Source organism: Schistocerca cancellata, chromosome 12 (genome assembly GCF_023864275.1).
Source record: "Schistocerca cancellata isolate TAMUIC-IGC-003103 chromosome 12, iqSchCanc2.1, whole genome shotgun sequence".
In the NCBI taxonomy this organism is placed as follows: domain Eukaryota; kingdom Metazoa; phylum Arthropoda; class Insecta; order Orthoptera; family Acrididae; genus Schistocerca; species Schistocerca cancellata.
The window spans coordinates 144,147,435-144,168,833 of NC_064637.1; the positions used below are offsets into that span (position 1 = coordinate 144,147,435).

At 44.8% G+C, this 21,399-nt stretch overlaps 1 protein-coding gene across 4 annotated transcripts in view; it reads right to left on the reverse strand.

The window, feature by feature from the left end:
- LOC126109737 (F-box/LRR-repeat protein 2-like) overlaps nt 1-21,399 on the reverse strand; it is a 150,603-nt gene that overhangs the window by 44,207 nt on the left and 84,997 nt on the right. For all 4 annotated transcript variants that reach the window (XM_049914791.1, XM_049914793.1, XM_049914790.1 and 1 more), the window contains 2 exons: nt 9,716-9,887; nt 5,674-5,978 (listed from right to left, as the gene is read on the reverse strand). In XM_049914791.1, the coding sequence (XP_049770748.1) occupies nt 5,674-5,978; nt 9,716-9,887 (477 nt within the window). The remainder of the gene's footprint in view (nt 1-5,673; nt 5,979-9,715; nt 9,888-21,399) is intronic.

Genomic DNA, 21,399 nt, shown 5'->3' on the forward strand with positions numbered 1-21,399 from the left:
TGGCTACTTATCGACCTGGCCAACATCTTGTTCTTGCCACGGACGCCTCTCAATATGGGGTTGGTGCAGTCCTTGTGCACCGTTTTACTGACGGTTCTGAACAACCCATTGCTTATGCCTTCAAAACACTCACGGACGCCCAACAAAGGTATTCTCAAATTGAGAAACAAGCTTTGGCCATTATTTATGCTCTTCATAAGTTTGGCGTTTTTCTCTATGGATCCAAATTTCATCTTGTTACGGATCACAAACCACTTGTTTCATCCATCAACGTCACTTCCTGACAAGGCTGCACACCACCACCAGCGTTAGGCTCTTTACTTGTCTCGTTTCAATTATGAGATTCATTTCCGGCCGACGGCTCAATATGCGAATGCTGATGCACTGTCTCGCCTTCCCGTGGGTCCTGATCTGGCATTCGATAGGGACGAGCTTTTGTGTTTCCACCTGGATATTGCCGAGCAGCGGGTTGTGGACGGGTTCCCCATCACCGGGGACCGGCTGGCGGCTGCTACGGGTTCTGATCCTACCCTCTCCCTGGTTTTACACTGTATTCAGAAGGGTTGGCCAGATCGTCCGTCCGCTAAGACTACTGATCCGTTGCGGAACTACTACGCTTTGCGTTACCGCCTCACGGCTAGGGATGGTGTTATCCTCCTTTCCCCCGAAAATGCTTCGCCGCGTGTTGTGGTACCTGCATCTTTGCGTGCTTCAGTCTTGCGCCTCCTTCACCTAGGGCACTGGGGTGTCTCTCGCACAAAATCTCTGGCGCGCCGTCGTGTGTACTGGCCCGGCATCGACTCTGAAATCACACACATGGTCGCTGACTGCAGCCCTTGTGCATCACAGGCCGCCGCCCCAAAGTCATCTTTGTCACCGTGGCCTTCGCCTGAGAAGCCCTGGGAGCGTATTCATGCATACCTCGCGGGACCTTTTTTAGGTAGTTATTGGCTTCTCGTTATTGAAGCTACTCTAACTTTCCATTCATTGCCCGTTGCACGTCGCCTACCACCGCGGCAACCACATATGCTCTAGCTCGCATTTTCTCTTTGATAGGCCTTCCCTCTACTCTTGTTACTGATAATGGTCCGCAATTTGCCTCTTCCGATTTTGCGGATTTTTCTGCCTGTCACGGCATCACACGTCACAGCCCCTCCGTTCCAACCAAAGTCAAACGGTGAGGCTGAACGACTGGTCCGCACATTTAAGGCTCAGATGAGGAAACTCCCGACTTCTTCTGCTGCTGATGATGCGCTTCTCCATTTCCTGGCTGAGCTCTTACATGGTCAACAGCTCCGCACGCTACTTCATGTTCTGTGGCCTTCCACCTCACGGCCGCAGGTGCCTTCGCTTGGCCGGTTCACCGCCGACGACCTCGTATTGGGTACAGGCATATGGCAGGCGGCCAAAATGGAGTCCTGGCCGCATCTTACGACACTGTGACCGATACCTGTATGAAAGCCAGACTCACGGGTGTTGCAGTGCATCATTCGGACCAGCTTCGGCCTCGTGTGTCGGCAACGCCTGTTCCGGATGTCGCTACAACACCTTCGGCTCTAACTGACGCTCGAGACACTGGAATCTCTCCTTACTCACAATGCAGTCCTCTCATCATCATATCGGTGCCAGCACAAGAACTGACGCCACCAGGAGACGTACCCATGCAGGAACCAGATGACCATCATCTGTCAGAGCAACTCTACTCACCTCCTCCTCCTCCTCCTCCTCCTCCTCCTCCTCCTCCTAAGGACACAGACACATCGCCCAAGTCTCCTGTAATAACAACCAGACTTGCCGCAACAGGCAGATTGGTGCATGGGGCCCCAGCACATTCGACCCAACGTCTTCTGTCATCTCAACCCATTATCATCGGGGACACTTCCGTCCGTAAGGGTAAGCCTCCTCCTCGAGACTTTACGGCCAGTCAAACAACACCTATGAACGTTAGCAATCTGCAGGCCACCTCCATCAAGACCTGTGCAAAAACTTCAAAGGGGGGAAAAGTGTTGACACTCGCCGATCTTTCAAAGTGCCGCCGCACAGTTACGCGCGTCCTCTACATACAGCGCTGTCTGCCAGCCATGCAGCAGCAGCGCCACGTAAGCGGCCAGCCAGCCAGCGGCTGCTAGACTCGGACTCAATTATGATTTGACTGTTAAAGTGTACACTGTTTACTTGATCTGTGACTTTCATGTATTGCGTCTTCCTTGAAATATGTTTATTCAACTTGAAGTTATAACAGTGGTCATTTTCGTTTGCACATCATTGCCAAAACTGTGTTGCTGTGAGAGCTGTCTGCTGTGCAGTGCAGCATCTGAGTGGTCAATGAGAGGTTATGAAGAACTACCCTTTCTAAGAAAAAATAGAAATATAGTAGCAAAAAATTGCGACTAGCAATGATAATAGAGTGTATCAAGGTGCACAGCAGAATTCATAGTCAAAGTTCTTGTCAAAGGTCGGGTGATAAATTCTTTACACTACTGACATCTGAAGGAACAGGAAAGTGTCAGCCTAACATTTCAGAATATAACAGTATAGATTTATTTGCTCTAGAAAATAAATACTTGTGAAGTGTAAACACACACAGTTATATCCAGAATGTAGTAAATGGTATCTTTTTACCGTATCCCTCTGCCAATTTATACTATATCTTTGAGAGTGTTCAGATCCTGTTTTCCTTGGGTTTTACTTAGCAAGCACTTCACACTATGTGTAAGATTCTGGAACGAATTATGCTAGCTATGGGAGGTTCCATTGTACTGCTCTGCTTGAAATTTGACTATTTTTTGAAAACAGGAAATAGCACAGTTCATTCATATCACAAACTCTTGTAGTATGTGAACAGGTTTAAATTAAAAGTTCTCCTACATCTATGGATGCCATGTACTGGGTGACAATTATTGAACTATACAAAATAAAACTGTCAACTTCTGAGCGGTTTGCATTAGGATGTTCAAACTGCACGGTTAGCCGCGGGGCACACTGGGAATTAGTATGCTAATGCATGGTTTGGTTTAGCAATGAAGCCAACTTTCACTTTAATGCGTTCATCAATAAGGCAAGTTGGCACATCTGGGGGACTGAGAATCCGTATTTCGCAATTGAGAAATTCTCTTCGCCCTCCAACGGATGGCTGTGTGGAGTGCAATGTCCAGTCACAGAATAATCAGTGTGATATTCCTTGATGGCACGGTGATTACCTAATGGTACATGAAGGTTCTGGAAGATTATTTCATCCCCCTTATCCAAAGAAGAGACCCCAATTTCGACAATATATGGCTCACGCACGACGGAGCTCGACCTCATCAAAGCAGGAGAGTGTTTGACATCCTGGCGGAGCACTTTGGGGACGGCATTCTCACTCTAGGGTACTCAGAGACCACTGGCATGGGCCTCAATTGGCTGCCTATTCTCCGGATCTGAACACATGCTACTCCTTTTTGTGGGGCTATTTTAAAGACAAGGTGTACAGCAATAACCCCAAAAGCATTGCTGAGCTGAAAACAGTCACTCAGGAGGTCATCGACAGCATGCATGTTCTGACACTTCAACAGGTCATGCAGAATTTCACTGTTTGTCTATGCCACATCACTGCCAATGATGGGAAGCATATCAAACATGTCAGAACCTAAATCCGAATATCTGTAGTGACCAGAATGAGATTTTCACTCTGCAGTGAAGTGTGCGGGAACAAGACTCCAACTTGGGACCTTTGCCTTTCGCGGGCAAGTGCTCTACCATCAGAGCTACCCAAGCACGACTCACGACCCGTCCTCACAGCTTAAATTCTGCCAGTATCTCGTCTCCTACCTTCGAAACTTCACAGAAGCTCTTCTGCGAACCTTGCAGAACTAGCACTCCTGGAAGAAGGGATACTGTGGAGACATGGCTTAGCCACAGCCTGAGGAATGTTTCCAGAATGAGATTTTTCACTCTGCAGTGGAGTGTGCACTGATATGAAACTTCCTGGCAGATTAAAACTGTGCTGGAACAAGACTCAAACTCAGGACCTTGGCCTTTCGCGGGCAAGTACTCTACCATCTGAGCAAAGGTCCTGAGTTCGGGTCTTGTTCCGGCACACAGTTTTAATCTGCCATGAAGTTTCATCTGTAGTGATGTGTAGTGATGTTTACACGTTGAATAAAGTATGTGAACACTGTAGTTTGTGAAGTAGAACTGGATTAAATTGCCCCACACTGACATCGTAAATTGGTGAGTGTAAATGTATACATAATTAATTCTTTTTCTCTCTGCAATCGGATAGGCTATGCATGTTTTGCTTTATTACTTTCTAGAGTGTGAATAGCGTGTTATTTGGTATGCTTGGATTACGTTATTATACAATGCTCTACATGCAGCTATTACTGTAACAATTTGGAACAACTTTTCGTAGATATTGTCATTAACTTCAAGTGTTTTTATTTCCTGGTTTGTCTCCGTCATCATTCTCTCCATTTGTTGCACCTACGTATAAACGTTAATTGTAGCTTACATTTACAAAACGTACTTCGGAGTTGTGGGTGTGTGCGGTGGCAGCTATTGCAACCTCGCAATCACAGTGTAGCAAACCACACGCGAGCAATCAAGTGACATGTTTCACCGGCCCGGGTTTATGTGACTCTACACTGCATACTCCGGCTTTGAACTCCAGTTTACCTGTGTCCATTTGTAAACAGGATTGAAGTGACTAAAATTATACAAGTACTCAACAACAGTACTCATTTCTGTACCAGACAGTAAACAGCTAGATAGGTACTAGTTGTACACATAGGTGTTTCATGCTCCAATGTTGTCAACACAATGACACATGATGGGAATGAAAGGGGGTGTATCAACTACTAGTTCTGGGCAGCCAATGAGAAAGCACCTGGCAGACGATAAGTTTGGAAGCAAGAGACATTGTAACATCCTCACGTCAGCATAGAAGGGAAATCTGATATATGTATTCGGACAAAAACAGCTGTGTTCTCAGGTCTCTCAGAAATTGCACACATTCTGAAGAAACAGCTAAATATTTGCAGCAACAAGATATAAATTTCACAGCTATGCTATTAGGATGACTATTAAAAATAGTGATACCACGGATGACAGGGTCGGCTAGTGAAAAATGTATAAAAGGAAACGGTCCACAAATTAATGTAAACCATTTCTTCTCACATCTTTTATTTCTCCTTGTATTACAAAATGTAAAGAATAAATGGCATGAATTTAGACTAGGTGTAATAACTTTTTAGACAGCTACTTTGTCACTAAAACAATTTGTAATCCTGATTGGTCAGAATAAGATAATAAGTTTTCCTCAAGAACATCTTGGAAAAGAAGGGGGCCAGCTTATAATCAAGGTCATCTTACACGAGGTAAATACCTGCATTTTGGTTTCCGTACAAGTTGTAAATAACATTTTGTCCCCTGTATTTTTTTTATACCTGCTGCCTTCATAATTTCGAAGAGTGTAAGTCAAGATTGTCAAAAGCTTTCTCTAAATTTGCAAATGCTGCAAACATAGGTCTGCCTATCTTTATTAGTGCCATAGGAATAATTGAAGACGGTGACCTGAACATTTTGAATACTATATAGTGTAACAAAAATTGTTGTACATAAAGCATAATCTTCAAACAAAACTCATTTTCACAAGAAGCTAGACAATATTCGAGTAGTGGTATTAACACTCACCCAGCCATTGTCCACTTTATGCGTATGGACTTAAGGGTGTTGTTCTTGGCTTCCAGGAAGTATTCCAGATCATCCATATTGACATAGCTGAATGTGAAGTCAACTTCTTCTAGCTGTGGGCAACTATCAGCTATTAGGCGCAGCAGAAGAGGTGTTTCATTGCTAGAATCGTATTCTCCCAGACAGAGGACACGTAGGTGCTCCAAGTGAGAGACTGCCTGTGCAAGTATCTCTGACCTCATCACTTCACTGGGTATCGTCAGTGAATTTATTTTGGGGCACTTCTCAACCAAGTTCTTGAGCATCTGCAAGTAAAACACCGTTTCCAAGCAATACAAACACACAGGTGCAAATGCAAAGTTCACGGAGCACAGCATAAGTTATTTTCCTGTTCAAAAAGGGCAACAAAAGCAAATGTAGAAACTCGACACGTTGGGCTGTTTAACGTGGCATACAACATCCACTCAAAAATACTGAACAACAGAAAATATCACATTCAATTCCATCACAATTCTTGTGACCGTGATGTAACCCAGGATAGAAAGATGGTCAGCACCCAATGTAGCATAATCCGTCTTTTATTGCACATCCAGATTTCAGCTAACAGTGCAGTTATCATCACCGCAGTACAGGTAGCCATGCAGATTCAACATAATTAGTTGGACTAATGCTTCTGTATGTAGGGTTGGAATTTGTGTCATCATAATTATATTTAGTCTATGTGACAACCTAAAATACACTGATGATTGCTGCACTGTCAGCTGATCTGCAATAATAAAGGCATACAATATTAGGACTGGTGATGACTACCTTTCTGTAACGCACAGACTAAGCTGAAGCACTTCTCCAAGACAATCAAAGTGCATTTACAAAAGGACAGTCATATAGTGAAAATATCTTTACAGTACAAGAACTTGTAATAGACAAACAGAATTTAACCTTTGAACTCACATCACTTTAATAGCTTTTGAAGAAGTTTTCGATACAGCAGACAGAAATACAGGGTGTCCGAAAAGTCTTTCCCTGATTACATAAATTGATAACGCAGGCTAGAAGTAAGATACAAATACAAAACTTGTGTTGAATTGTTTACAACTATCAAAGTTTTTTTTTTCTGTTTTAGGTTCGCAGCACGTAAGCACTGGATGAGGTGCAGTGCCCAAGAAGCCATGTTAACCAATCAGGAGAAGGCACAGTGTGTCCTGTGGTACCATGAGACACGATCACCAACCACAGTGCAGAGACACTTCCAGACAACATTTGGAAGGAATCCACCTGATGTCAAGAGCATTAAAGCCTGGTATGAGAAGTTCAAGAACACAGGAACGGTTGCTGACCTTCCGAGGTCTGGTTGACCAAGAACCTCATCAGACAGGGTGGAAGCTGTAAGGCAGTCTTTTCTGAGAAGTCCGAAGAAATCGGTGCACAGGGACCTTTGCCTTTCATGGGCAACTGCTTTACCAATTGACATGCTGAACCACAACTCACATGTCCTCATGCTTCGCAGGAGGGCTTCTGTGAAGTCTGGATGGTAGGAGATATGGTACTGGCAGAAGTAATGCTGTGAGGATAGGTCATCAGTTGTGCTCAGGTAACTCAGTCAGTGGAGTACTTGCCTGCCAAAACCAAAGGTCTCGAGTTTGAGTCTCAGTCTAGTACACAGTTTTGATCTGCCAAGAACTTTCAGAACAGAAGTGATTGCTTAGAAAATTGGCTTTAAGTCTCTAAACTCAAGTTACAAATTTAGTAAAGTAATGGAATCTACCTCCCTACAAGACCAATAGTGATATTTTGCCAGTAACATGTTTTTTTGGGGTTTGGGGGATGGTCCCAGGTTTAATTTTCAGCCTAAGTTTCATCTCTTGCTGCATGATAAACATTCTGACTGTGGACACAGGTTTTTAAAATTCTCTAGCAATTATCAATTTGAGACGCAAATACTTTGAATACTTTTCTGGTAGATATGGTAAAGTAGACCTATTTGTTACTGAAGCGAGTTATCTTCAGTTATAATTAACACAGAATTACTACAGCTACGGTTTTGTACACTGCTCTACTGATGGAGTAGTTATTGTGGGTTTGGCATGGGGTGCGTGCGCTATCTGCTGATGGTATTTCTTTGTGGAGCTTACCAAGGTGATTGTGACTGTGTGAGAGATCCGTGTAGGTAATTTTGCATCAATTCCTATCATACAGTACTGGTGATGTATGCTTTTAACACATCAGATCTTCACTTACAATTTCAGTGTGCCATAGCTACATTTGCATTTTATTTACTTCTGGTATGTTGACAATATAGTTGTGTAACATTACACTATATCAGTGCCAAATGTATCTCACTACAGAGCAGGTTCTTATAAAAAAAAAGTAAGAATCTAAAATAACACACAATGTGAAGTGTTACGTTAAGTTAAACATAAAATATACGCTGAAGCACCAAAGAAACATATACGCATGTGCATTCAAGTATGTAAACAGGCAGAATACAACACTATGGTTGGTAATGTGTATATAAGATGAGAAGTGTCTGGCGTAGTTGTTGGATCACTTACTGCTGCTACAATGGTATGTTATCAAAATTTAAACAACATAATGTTATAGTCGGCACATGAGCGATGGTACACAGCATCTCTGAGGTAGCGAAGAAGTGGGGATTTTCCCATACAATCATTTCACGAGTGTACCATGAATATCAGGAATGCGCTAAAACATCAAATCTCCAACATTGCTGTGGGCGGAGAAAGAACCTGCTGGAATGGGACCGGCAACGACTGAAGAGCATCATTCAACGTGACAGAAGTGCAACCCTTCCATAAATTGCTGCAGATGTGAATGCTGGGCCATCAACAAGTGTAAGTGGGTGAACCACTCAATTAACCATCATTGATATGGGCTTACAGAGCCAAAGGCACACTCATGTAACCTTGATGAACGCATAGCACAAAGCTTTACGCCTCGCCTGGGCCCCGTCGACACTGACATTGGATTGTTGACGACTGGAAACATGTTGCCTGGTTGGACAAGTCTCATTTCAAATTGTACCGAGCAAATGGATGTGTGTGGGTATAGAGACAACCTCATGAATCCATGGACCCTGCATGTCAGCAGGGGGCTGTTCAAGCCGTGGAGGCTCCGTAATGGTGTGGGGCATGTGCAGTTGGAGTGATATGGGACCTCTGATACGTCTAGATACGACTCTGACATATGTACGCATCCTGTCCGATCACCTGCATCCATTCATGTCCATTGTGCATTCCAACAGACTTGGGCAATTCCAGGAGGGCAATGCAAAGCCTCACACATCCAGAACTGCTACAGAGTGGCTCCAGGAACACCCTTCTGAGTTTAAACATTTCCCCAGACATGAACATTATTGAGCGTATCTGGGATGCCTTTTAACACGCTGTTTAGAAGAGACTCCACCTGCTCGTACTCTTATAGATTTATGGACAGACTTACGATTCATGATGTCAGTTTCCTCCAGCACTACTTCAGACATAAGTCGAGTCCATGCGATGCCGTGTTGCGGCACTTCTGCATGCTCGTGGGGGCCCTACACGATATTAGGCAGGTGTGCCAGTTTCTTTGGCTCTTCAGTGTACATAAGATACAAAGGAATTACAGATATTGGCTGCAAGTGGGCATTGTTTGAAACAAATGGGGACAGTTGAAAATTTGTGCTGGGCTGGGATTCGAATGCAAGCCTCCTGCTTACTTGGTAGTTGCTCTGACCACAGTGGCCAGATACAGTGATCACTGTAACCGCACAGACTACCCTAGAATGCCTCCCATCGCACCCAAATACTCAACTTATCTACACACTACTAATGTAGTGACCCTTGCCCATTACCCTCATTACTTGCAGCACTTCAACGATTCCATTAAGTCTGAGCCTGGCGCACATCCGCACTGAATAGATCACTGGCCGTATCCCCTTTGAAAAGTGTCTGTAATTCCTTTGTGCCTCAATTCATAATGGCTGGTAAATATAAATAAGACTAACAACAAGCATCAACACTCAGATGCAAAAAATGATACTTACTGGGTAGTTGATCCTCTGCAAGCTAACCAGGGACAGCTCGGAAAGTCTATGGCAACTGGTATACAGGGCTCGGATAACACAAGGTGAGACAGGTTGCAGCATACGCACTTTCCGTAGATCTGGAGCATTGGGGAGAAACTCTATCGCCTCCCGGTCAGTTGCGCCAAACTGCCTGTCACAAAGTTAGTTGATAACACATAAATACTTGTTTGTCAAGTGCCACCCGTAGTATCAGGATATGGCCATTGTAGGCCAAAACCGGTTATGATAGTATCATAAAAAAGTGATTGTGTCAAAAATAAAAAATAATACATTACATAATAATGACATCTAATTCCTTAATAGTACCTCCAATATGTCCGAATGTACCTTCCATACACATTGTCAATATTCTGAAGTGAAATATTTGTAGCTTCTACAATGACATCTATCTTGTACACGAATCCAGAAGCGAATCTGTTTCAAAATCTTTCTTTAAAGAGAATGGTAATAATTTGTGGTGGAGCAGAGAAACTAATGCTAACTTTCTGAAATTCCAATTTCTTCAGATAGTAATAGAACATAAGGGCTCAAAAGAAATGAGTAGGAAACACCCGTTACTGGGGCAAAGGACAGGCAGCATGGCAAGCCAACAATGTAAAGTTACAGCTGACAGCCATTTTTTTTAAATCACATACAGTGGTCATGTGAATTGTGTGTGTGTGTGTGTGTGTGTGTGTGTGTGTGTGTGTGTGTGTGTGTGTGTGTGTGTGGCCGAAAGCTTACTTGTTTAGCAGTCTCTTTGTTATGCCTGTTTGTGTCAGCATCTCCACAATTGGGGAGTAGCAGCATTCGCGATACTGTCAATAACTTAAATGCTCTAGATAAGCAGAAAATTTTCCGAAAAACTGCTCAGGTTTAACATGAAAATATTTTTAGAACAGAGTGCACCAAATGTTTTAACATATTGTACATGTGCCCCAGTTACTGGTTAACGCCTATGCCGTTAAGGACAAACTGAGTCATCTTTTAATGTTTGTCAAATGGCGACAACTGTCATTCCTGAGCCAGGCCACTGCCGCAAAGACGGCAACAATTATGCTTCATAATACAGCATGTCCCGCTCCTCCCCCCATGAACCATGGACCTTGCTGTTGGTGGGGAGGCTTGCGTGCCTAAATGATGCAGATAGCCATACCGTAGGTGCAACCACAACAAAGGGCTATCTGTTGAGAGGCCAGACAAACATGTGGCTCCTCGAGAGGGGCAGCAGCCTTTTCAGTAGTTGCAGTGGCAACAGTCTGGATAATTGACTGATGTGGTCTTGTAACATCTACCAGAACAGCCTTGCTGTGCTGGTACTGCGAACGGCTGAAAGTGAGGGGAAACTACAGCCGTAATCTTTTCCGAGGGCATTCAGCTTTACTGTGTGGTTAAATGACGACAGCGTCCTCTTGGGTAAAATATTCCGAAGTAAAATAGTCCCCCATTTGGACCTCCGAGCGGGGACTACTCAGGACGATGTCGTCAGCAGAAAGAAAACTGGCATTCTGTGGATCAGAATGTGGAATGTCAAATCCCTTAACTAGGCAGGTAGGTTAGAAAATATAAAAAGGGAAATGGATAGGTTGAAGTAAGATATATCAGGAATTGGTGAAGTTCAGTGGCATGAGGAACAAGACCTCTGGTCACGTGAATACAGGTTTATAAATACAAAATCAAATAACGGTAATGCGGGACTGGGTTTAATAATGAATAAAAAAACAGGAACGCGGATAAACTACTACGCACAGCGTAGTGACCGCATTATTGTAGCCAAGGTAGATGAAGCCCATGCCTACCACATTAGTACAAGCTTATATGCTAACTAGCTCCGCAAGTGAAAAGATTGAAGAAACGTATGATGAGATAAAAGACATTATTCATATAAATAAGGGAGACAAAAATTTTGTAGTCATGGAGGACTTGAATGCAATTGTAGGAAAAGCAAGAGAAGACAAAATAGTAAGTGAATATGGACTGGGGTAAGGAATGAAAGAGGAAGCTGCCTGGTAGAATTTTGCACAGAGCATAACTTAATCATAGCTCACTTGGTTTAAGAATCATGAACAAAGGTTGTATACATGGACAAGGCCTGGAGGCACTGGAAGGTTTCAGACAGATTATGTAATGGTAAGAGAGATTTAGGAACCCAGTTTTTAATTGTCACACATTTCCAGGAGCAATGTGGACTCTGACCATAATTTACTGGTTATGAACTGTAGATTGAAACTGAAGAAACTGCAAAACGGTAGGAATTTAAGGAGATGGGACCTGAATAAACTGAAAGAACCAGAGGTTATAATGAGTTTCAGAGAGAGTATTAGGGAATAATTGACAGGAACAGGGAAAAGAAATACAGTAGAAAAAGAATGGGTAGCTTTCAGAGATGAAATAGTGAAGGCAGCAGAGGAGCAAGTAGGTAAAAAGAATAGGGCTAGTAGAAATCCTTGGGTAACAGAAAAGATATTGAATTTTTTGACAAATGGATAAAATATAAAAATGCCGCAAATGAAGTAGGCAAAAAGGAATACAAACAATTCAAGAATTAGATCAACAGGAAGTGCAAAATGGCTAAGCAGAGATGGCTAGAGGACAAATGAAATGATTTGGAAGCATGTATCACTAGGGGTAAGATAGATAATGCCTACAGGAAAATTAAAGAGATCTATGGGGAAAAGAGAACCACTTGTATGAATATCGAGCTCATATGAAAAAACCCATCCGAAGCAAAGATGGGAAAGCAGAAAGGTGAAAGGAGTATACAGAAGGTCTATACAAGGGTGATGTGCTTGAGGGCAATATTATGGAAATGGAAGAGGATGCAGATGAAGACGAAATGGGAGATATGATACTTCATGAAGAATTTGACAGAGCACTGAAAGATCTAAGTTGAAACAGGGCACTGAAAGTAGACGACATTGCATTAGAACTGCTGATAGCCTTGTGAGAGCCAGTCCTGACAAAACTCTTCCATCTGGTGAGCAAGATGTATGAGACAGGCGAAATACCCTCAGACTTCAAGAAGAATTTCAATCCCAAAGAAAGCAGGTGTTAACAGGTGTGAAAATTACCAAATTATCAGTTTAATAAGTTACAGTTGCAAAATACTAACACAAATTCTTTATGGACGAATGGAAAAACTGGTAGAAGCCAACCTCAGGGAACACCAGTTTCAATTCCTTACAAGTGTTGGAACATGTGAGGCAATACTGACCCCATGACTTATCTTAGAAGACAGATTAAGTAAAGGCAAACCTATGTTTCTAGCATTTGTAGAATCAGAGAAAGTTTTTGATAATGTTGACAAGAATACTATCATTCAAATTCTGAAGGTGGCAGGTGTAAAACACAGGTAACAAAAGGCTGTTGACAATTTGTACAGAACCAGTTAGAAGAGTCAAGGGGCACCAAAGGTAAGCAGTGGTTGGGAAGGGAGTGAGACAGGGTTGTAGCTTATCCCCAGTGTTATTCCGTCTGTATGTATAGCAAGCAGTAAAGAAAACAAAAGAAAAATTTGGAATAGGAATTAAAATCCATGGAGAAGAAATAAAAACTTTGATGTTTGCCACTGACATTGTAATTCTGTCAGAGACAGCAAAGGACCTGGAAGAGCAGCTAAACAGAATGGTTGGTTGGTTGGTTGGTTGGTTGAAGAGAGGGGGGAAGGGACCAACAGCTACTTTATTGGTCCCTTGTTCTGAATAAAACAATGCCACAAGGGTGAGAATGAAACAAGCAAGAGCGACAATGCAAAATGGAGAGAAAGGAAAAACCACAAGAATGACGGAAGGGTAACAAACACTTAAATGGAAAAAAAGGAGAGAAGAAAACCACAGAAATGCAAGGGACGGGTAGAAGAGATTAAAACAACAAAACAGATTACCATGGCTGGCTGACCATGAGAATAAAAAGGAGAAGCCAGACACTCTGCAACACATGAAAACCTCCACCCTAAAAGCACTAGGGTGAAGGACACAGGACATGTAAAATTTAGATCAAATGATAAAACCTACCCTCACAAATAAAACGTAAAACTAAATTAGCCAATGAGGCGTTGTCAGATATAATTAGCGACAACGAGTGCGGTAACTGAAGATTTCGCTGCACGGCAGTCAAAGTGGGACAGTGCACCAGAATATGGGCCACTGTCAACCGGGAACCGCATTGACACTAAGGCTGGTCTTCACAGCACAGGAGCTAGCCATAGGTCGCCCAAGCTTGGCCAATGCGGAGCCGGCAGAGAACCACGGAGTCCCTGCGAGAGGCCCGCATGGAGGACTGCACACATTCATCGTCTCCTTACTGGCACACAGTTTGTTGTGTGTACTGAGACTATGCCATTCTGTCTCCCAAAGCCGAAAAACCTGGCGATGTAAAAACGAGCACAGGTCAGTTATTGGAATGCCGATCTCCAGAAGCGGTTTCCATGTATCCTGTTTAGCCAGCCTGTCAGCAAGTTTGTTGCCTGGGATTCCAATGTGTCCTGGGGTCCACACAAACAGCTGAACGACCGAAACGTTCCAGGGCAAAGATGGACACCTGGATGATTGCTACCAAAGGTTGACGAGGGTAGCACTGGGCGATAGCTTGTAGGCTGCTCAAGGAGTCAGTACAGAGAAGAAACGACTCCCCAGGGCATTAACGGATGTGCTCAAGAGCATGAGATACAGCCACCAGCTCTGCAGTGAAAACACTGGAGCCACCAGGAAAGGAATGCTGTTCAATATGTCCATGGACATACTGTAGCCGACATGACCATCAGCCATTGAGCCATCTGTGTAAACCACTTCATGGTCACGGTACATGTCAAGAATAGAGATGAAGTGATAGCAGAGAGCCGCAGGGTGAACTGAGTCCTTCGGGCCATGTGAAAGGTGCAGACGAAGCCACGGCCTAGGTGTACACTATGGAGGTATACATGATTGGACATCGAGTATAGGCAGTTAAGGCAAGGACTCGAGTATAGGTGGTAAAGGCAAGGACTCGAGTATAGGTGGTAAAGGCAAGGACTCGAGTATAGGTGGTAAAGGCAAGGACTCGAATATAGGTGGTAAAGGCAAGGACTCGAGTATAGGTGGTAAAGGCAAGGACTCGAGTATAGGTGGTAAAGGCAAGGACTCGAGTTCAGATAGAAGGGATTGGATGCGAACTGCAATTGTAAGCCCTGACCTGAGCCGCCGATGCAGGAGATGAACCGTTGTGGGTGGGAAAAGGAGACGGTAATTCAGATGCGCAGGAGAACTACGAATGCGTGCAATGTAACTGGTGAACAGTTGTGCACACCTGATCTTCAATGGAGAAACTCTAGCCTCCGCAAGGACGCTGGTCACCGGACTCGTCCTAATAGCTCCTATTGCTAGTTGAACACCACAGTGGTGCACTGGGTCGAGCAAACACAATGCTGAGGGCACCGCCGAACCATAAACCAGACTCCCATAGTCAAGGCGGGATTGAACAAGGGCTCTGTATAGCTGCAGTAGCATAGAGCGATCTGCACCCCAGTTGGTATTGCTCAGGCAGCGGAGGGTATCGAGGTGCTGCCAGCACTTCCGCTTAAGCTGATGAAGGTGAGGAACTCAAGTCAATCGGGCATCGAAAACCAGTCCTAAAGATCGCTAATCTCCACTACAGTGGTGGGATTGTTAGTAAGGTAAAGTTCTGGTTCCGGATGAATGGTATGATGCCGACAGAAGTGCATAATACACGACTTTGCGGCCGAAAACAGAAAGTCGTGGGCTAGAGTCCTTGACCGTGTCTTATGGATGGCTCCCTGTAGGCGCCGCTCAGCAACACCAGTACTGGAGCAGCAGTACAAAATGCAGAAGACTATGGGAGGCACCAACTCGGACACGTAAAGTTCGAACTAACAGGAAATTTTGGTTAAAAATCTGGAGCAGGCCTCTGATACCCCAATCATGTAATGTGCCAAGGATATGTTGTCGCCAGGTGGTGTCTTATGCTTTTTGTAAAAAAAAACGGCAACAAGGTGTTGCCACAAGGCTGTCGGATGGTAGACTCAAGAGACACAAGATTATCAGTGGTAGAACGACCCAGGCAGAAGCCGCCCTGGCACGGAGCCAATAGGCCACGTGACTCCAGGACCCAACCCAACTGCTGACAGGCCGTATGTTCCAGCAGCTTACAAAGAATGTTGGAGAGGCTGAGGGCCGATAGCTATCCACATCAAGCGGCTTTTTGCTGGGTTTGAGAACTGGTATGATGGCGCTCTCCTGCCAGTGCGATTGAAAGATGCCATCACACCACATTTGGTTGAAGGTCACGAGGAGATGTTGCTTGCAGTCAGATGAGAGATGTTTAAGCATCTGACTGTGGATCCAATTGGGCCCAGGAGCTGTGTCAGGGCAATGTGCAAGAGCACTGAGGAGCTCCCACTCTGTAAATGAGGCGTTATAGGATTCACTGCGGCGTGTAGTGGACTTTCTCTTCCATCCACCGTTTGAGAGGGTGAAAGGGTGGGGGGTAATTCTCTGACACAGAGGCGTGAGCACAGTGCTCAGCAAAGTGCTCGGCAGTCGCATTTGCGCTGGTAGAATAACACTCCATTTATATTAACACCAGGAACACCTGTTGGGGTCTGGTACCCAAACACTCGTTTGATGTATTGCACCCTATGGTCAACACGTACCTCTCCCAACACTCCTGTTTCCGCCTTTTGATAATCTGGCGAACGCGGGCACAGAGCCGTTTAAAGGCTATGAGGTGCTCCAGGGAAGTATGCCACTTATCAATGTTTCCGTGGGGGGGGGGGGGGGGGAGTCAACGGTGACAGCAGAGGTGAAAGTTTCCCAGTCCGCCTTGTTTAAAGCCCATCTGGGGAGGCGTCTGTTGGCCTGACGCCAGGGCAGTGACAGGAAGATGGGGAAGTGGTCACTACTACACAGGTCGTCATGTGCTCTCCAGTGGACAGATGGGAGGAGGCCAGGACAGCAAACAGAGAGATCAATGCCTTTTGCCACAGTGAAATGTGTGACGGCCCCAGTATTTAAGAGGCAGAGGTCGAGTTGCGACAGTAAGTTTTCGACATCTCTGTCTCAGCCAGTAAGAACTGTGCCATCCCACAAGGGGTTATGAGCATTAAAATCTCTCAGAAGTAGGAAAGGTTTGGGGAGTTGATCAATCAGTGCAGCCAATGTGTTCAGGGGTATTGCACCATCTGGAGGAAGATATACGTTGCAGACAGTTATTTCCTGCATCATCATCATTCTGACAGCCACAGCTTCAAGAGGAGTTTGAAGGGGCACAGGTTCACTGCATACTGAGTTCAGGACATAGACGCAAACTCCACCTGACACTCTATTATAGTTGCTACAGTTCCTGTAATATCCCTTATAGACATGGAGGGCAGGGATCCGCATTGCCGGGAACCAGGTTTCCTGGAGGGCAATGCAGAAAACAGGTGTAAAGCTTGACAGTTGCCATAGCTCAGCCAGGTGGTGGAAAAAACCGCTCCAATTCCACTGGAGGAAGACGTTATCGAGAGGCTGGGACGGCATGAAGCACGCAAGGGGGCAGGTTACGCCTCAGGATCACCTGCTGCCTCCGACTGAGTATTTGTAGCCATTTCTATGGTGGATGAGGCATCAGTGAGATACAGGTCTGCAGGGGACACTAAGATCTTCACTGCATCCTCAGATGCAGAATTGATAGGGAGTGGTGGTGTTGGGGCCACCAGAGGCTCCTGTTTCGTAGTAGACTACTACTTAGTTTGCTTGCTCTCTCGCTTCTCTTTAGGGCCTTGCTGGAAAGATTTCTCTGAAGCAGCTTCAGGCATGGATGAAGACCGTGAAACTCTTGGCACCTTGAGCCACTGGCGAGTGTCCGCCGTGGCATTAGCGGAGACCTCGGAAGAGAGGGCCTTCCGCATGAGAGGAGCCGGAGGGGGCTGTTGCTTCTCCAGCAGGGGGGAGGGACGATGTCCCCTGCATTTGGGGGGGGGGGGCGGGGGCGGCCTTGCTCCCGAAGTAGGTGTTTGGGAGCAATGGAGGAAGATTTGCGCCCCCTACCACCAAGGGGGCAGATGTATTCTGGTGTCCCGGAGGGCCCACTGTTCGAAGCACAGAATGAGGAGCCACTGGCACTTGGGACAGCGATGGTGATGTAGCTGCAGCGTACGTTGACATCAACCAAATAGGGTGTCATCATCAGTGTTCTGCCCAAAGGTAGGTTTTCACATGGTAGTTCTCCAGGCTGTCCGGGTCTTCTGCAATCTTCTTCAGGTCTGCATAATTTCCTCTTCCCTTTATGTCGTCTCTCATCTTGTACCTCCTTCTTCCTCCCTCGGTCTTCTCCCACAAACCAATCCTTCCAAAGCACCTGCTAGCACTCCCTTCTCAATTAATGTCCCAACCATTTCTTTTTCCTTTTTCTTACAACCTTCAGCAGACATCTCCTCTCACCAGCCCATTCCAATACTTTTTCATTACTCGCTCTTTCCATCCAGCTTATTCTCTCCATTCTCCTCCACATCCACATCTCAAATGCTTACAATCTTTTACATCCCCTCGTCTCAGCATCAATGTTTCTGCCCGATATAGTGCGACACTCCCGACAAAACATCTGCCAAGCCTTTTCCTTAGACCTCTACCTAATTTGCCACTTAAAAAGTCTCCTCTTTCTGTTGAAGGCCTCCTTCACTATGGCAATTCGAGTTTTCGCCTCCTGGTGACATCAAGTCTTCAGTTATTGTGCTTCCAAGATATTTAAATTCACTTACTTGGCTAATGGTAGATTGTCCTATTTTAATATTTGAACGAGCGAGGTGGCACAGTGGTTAGCACACTGGACTCGCACTCGGGAGGGCGACGGTTCAATCCCACGTCCGGCCATCCTGATTTAGGTTTCCCGTGATTTCCCTAAATCGCTCCAGGCGAATGCCGGGATGGTTCCTTTGAAAGGGCACGGCCAACTTCCATCCCCGTCCTTCCCTAATTCGATGAGACCGATGACCTCGCTGTCTGGTCTCCTCCCCCAAAACAACAGCAATATTTTAATACTGGACAGTCTGCGTCTTGTACTGATGACCATACTCTGTTTTTGCTGTGTATTTGCATCCCATATTCCACACAAGCTTTATTCAGATCCAGAATGAGATTTTCACTCTGCAGCGGATTGTGCGCTGATATGAAACTTCCTGGCAGATTAAAACTGTGTGCCCGACCGAGACTCAAACTCGGGACCTTTGCCTTTCGCGGGCAAGTGCTCTACCAACTGAGCTACCGAAGCACGACTCACGACCGGTACTCACAGCTTTACTTCTGCCAGTACCTCGTCTCCTACCTTCCAAACTTTACAGAAGCTCTCCTGCGAACCTTGCAGAACTAGCACTCCTGCAAGAAAGGATATTGCGGAGACATGGCTTAGCCACAGCCTGGGGGATGTTTCCAGAATGAGATTTTCACTCTGCAGCGGAGTGTGCGCTGATATGAAACTTCCTGGCAGATTAAAACTGTGTGCCCGACCGAGACTCGAACTCGGGACCTTTGCCTTTCGCGGGCAAGTGCTCTACCAACTGAGCTACCGAAGCACGACTCACGACCGGTACTCACAGCTTTACTTCTGCCAGTACCTCGTCTCCTACCTTCCAAACTTTACAGAAGCTCTCCTTTCTTTCAGGAGTGCTAGTTCTGCAAGGTTCGCAGGAGAGCTTCTGTAAAGTTTGGAAGGTAGGAGACGAGGTACTGGCAGAAGTAAAGCTGTGAGTACCGGTCGTGAGTCGTGCTTCGGTAGCTCAGTTGGTAGAGCACTTGCCCGCGAAAGGCAAAGGTCCCGAGTTCGAGTCTCAGTCGGGCACACAGTTTTAATCTGCCAGGAAGTTTCATATCAGCGCACACTCCGCTGCAGAGTGAAAATCTCATTCTGGAAACATCCCCCAGGCTGTGGCTAAGCCATGTCTCCGCAATATCCTTTCTTTCAGGAGTGCTAGTTCTGCAAGGTTCGCAGGAGAGCTTCTGTAAAGTTTGGAAGGTAGGAGACGAGGTACTGGCAGAAGTAAAGCTGTGAGTACCGGTCGTGAGTCGTGCTTCGGTAGCTCAGTTGGTAGAGCACTTGCCCGCGAAAGGCAAAGGTCCCGAGTTCGAGTCTCGGTCGGGCACACAGTTTTAATCTGCCAGGAAGTTTTATTCAGATCATTCAGCATGTTATTCACTGTTAGCTCACTTTCTGCTACTAATAGCGTGTCATCAGCAAATCTTATACATTCTATTCTCTTTCCACCAATACATATTCCTCTTTTCACATCTAAGCCTTTCGCAATAATCTCTTCAAAGTATGCATTAAACAACAGTGGGGAGAGGCAACAACCTTGTCTAACACTTCGTCCAATGCTACTTCCTTCTGACATTTCATTTCCAATCCTAATCCTTACTATCTGGTGTAAATATAGATTCTATATCAGTGGTCTCTCTTCCCAAGCTACTCCTTTCTTCTTCAAAATATCCATCAACTTGTTCCACTGAACTCTGTCAAAGGCCTTTTCTAAATCTATAAAAACAGCAAAGATTTCTCTACCTTTTCCCATATATATTTCCCCTATAGTTCTTAACAGGCCAATAGCATCTCTTGTTCCTTTTCTAAATCCGAACTGCTCCTCTGTAATCCCTCTATCCAGCTTAACATATAGCCTTCTATTCAACACTGTCAGCATGACACTAGCTGCATGAGAAATTAGACTGATGGTCTTATGCTCTTCACATTTTTTAGTGTTTCTCTTTTTCTCTAATGGTACCAGAACTGTTGCAAGGAAGTCCTCAGGACATTCCCCTTTGTCATATATCTCGTTACAGAGGTAGACTGTTTCTTTTCTTGCCTTGTTTCCCAGACTCTTCAACAGTTCTGCTGGCAAATCATCAATTCCACATGCCTTCCTATCTTCATCTCCCTCAGCACCTTTTCTACTTCTGCTTCCAAGATGGTGAATCCCTTTCTATCTTCTGGCACATATTGCTTCTCTTCAACCTTAATTTCGCTTTGTATTTCATCCCCCTTATACAGACATTCGATATATTCTTGCCATCTGTTCAAAACCTCCTGTGGTTCTTCTGCCAGAGTTCCATCCGCTCTTTCTATTTCCATCTTATTCCTCTTTCTTTTACATTCAAAAACTATCTCCCTCTTTCTTTTACATTCAAAAACTATCTCACTAGCCGGTCTATACATCATTTCATACTTTCCCCCTTTCTCCATTTTTTTCTATTTCGTTGCCTTTCTGTTTCATCCATTTTTCCCTTGCTTCTTCAGTTTCTCTTCTTAATTCATTATTCAGTTTACTGTACCTATTTTTTCTCGATTCATTATTCAGTTTCCTGCACCTATTTTTGCCTTCTTCAGCTTCTACATTTTTCCACTTTCTCTGCTCTTTCACCTTTTTCAACATGTTTTCTGTTATCCATTCTTTCCTGGTACTTTGGGATACTCTTAATTCCTAGTACGTCTTTGACAGAGTCCATGAGTCCTTCCCTCATTTTTATCCATTTGTCATTAACACTTTCATCAACACTTCCTCTTTCCCATATTTCCATAAAACTGTTTTCCAAATCTGATGCCTTTCCTACCTCTAAGTCTTTCTATTTTTAGTCTTCCTTTTGCTTTACCTCTTCAGAGTTTTTTCAACTTCACTTGTATTTCTCCCACTACTAGGTTGTGGT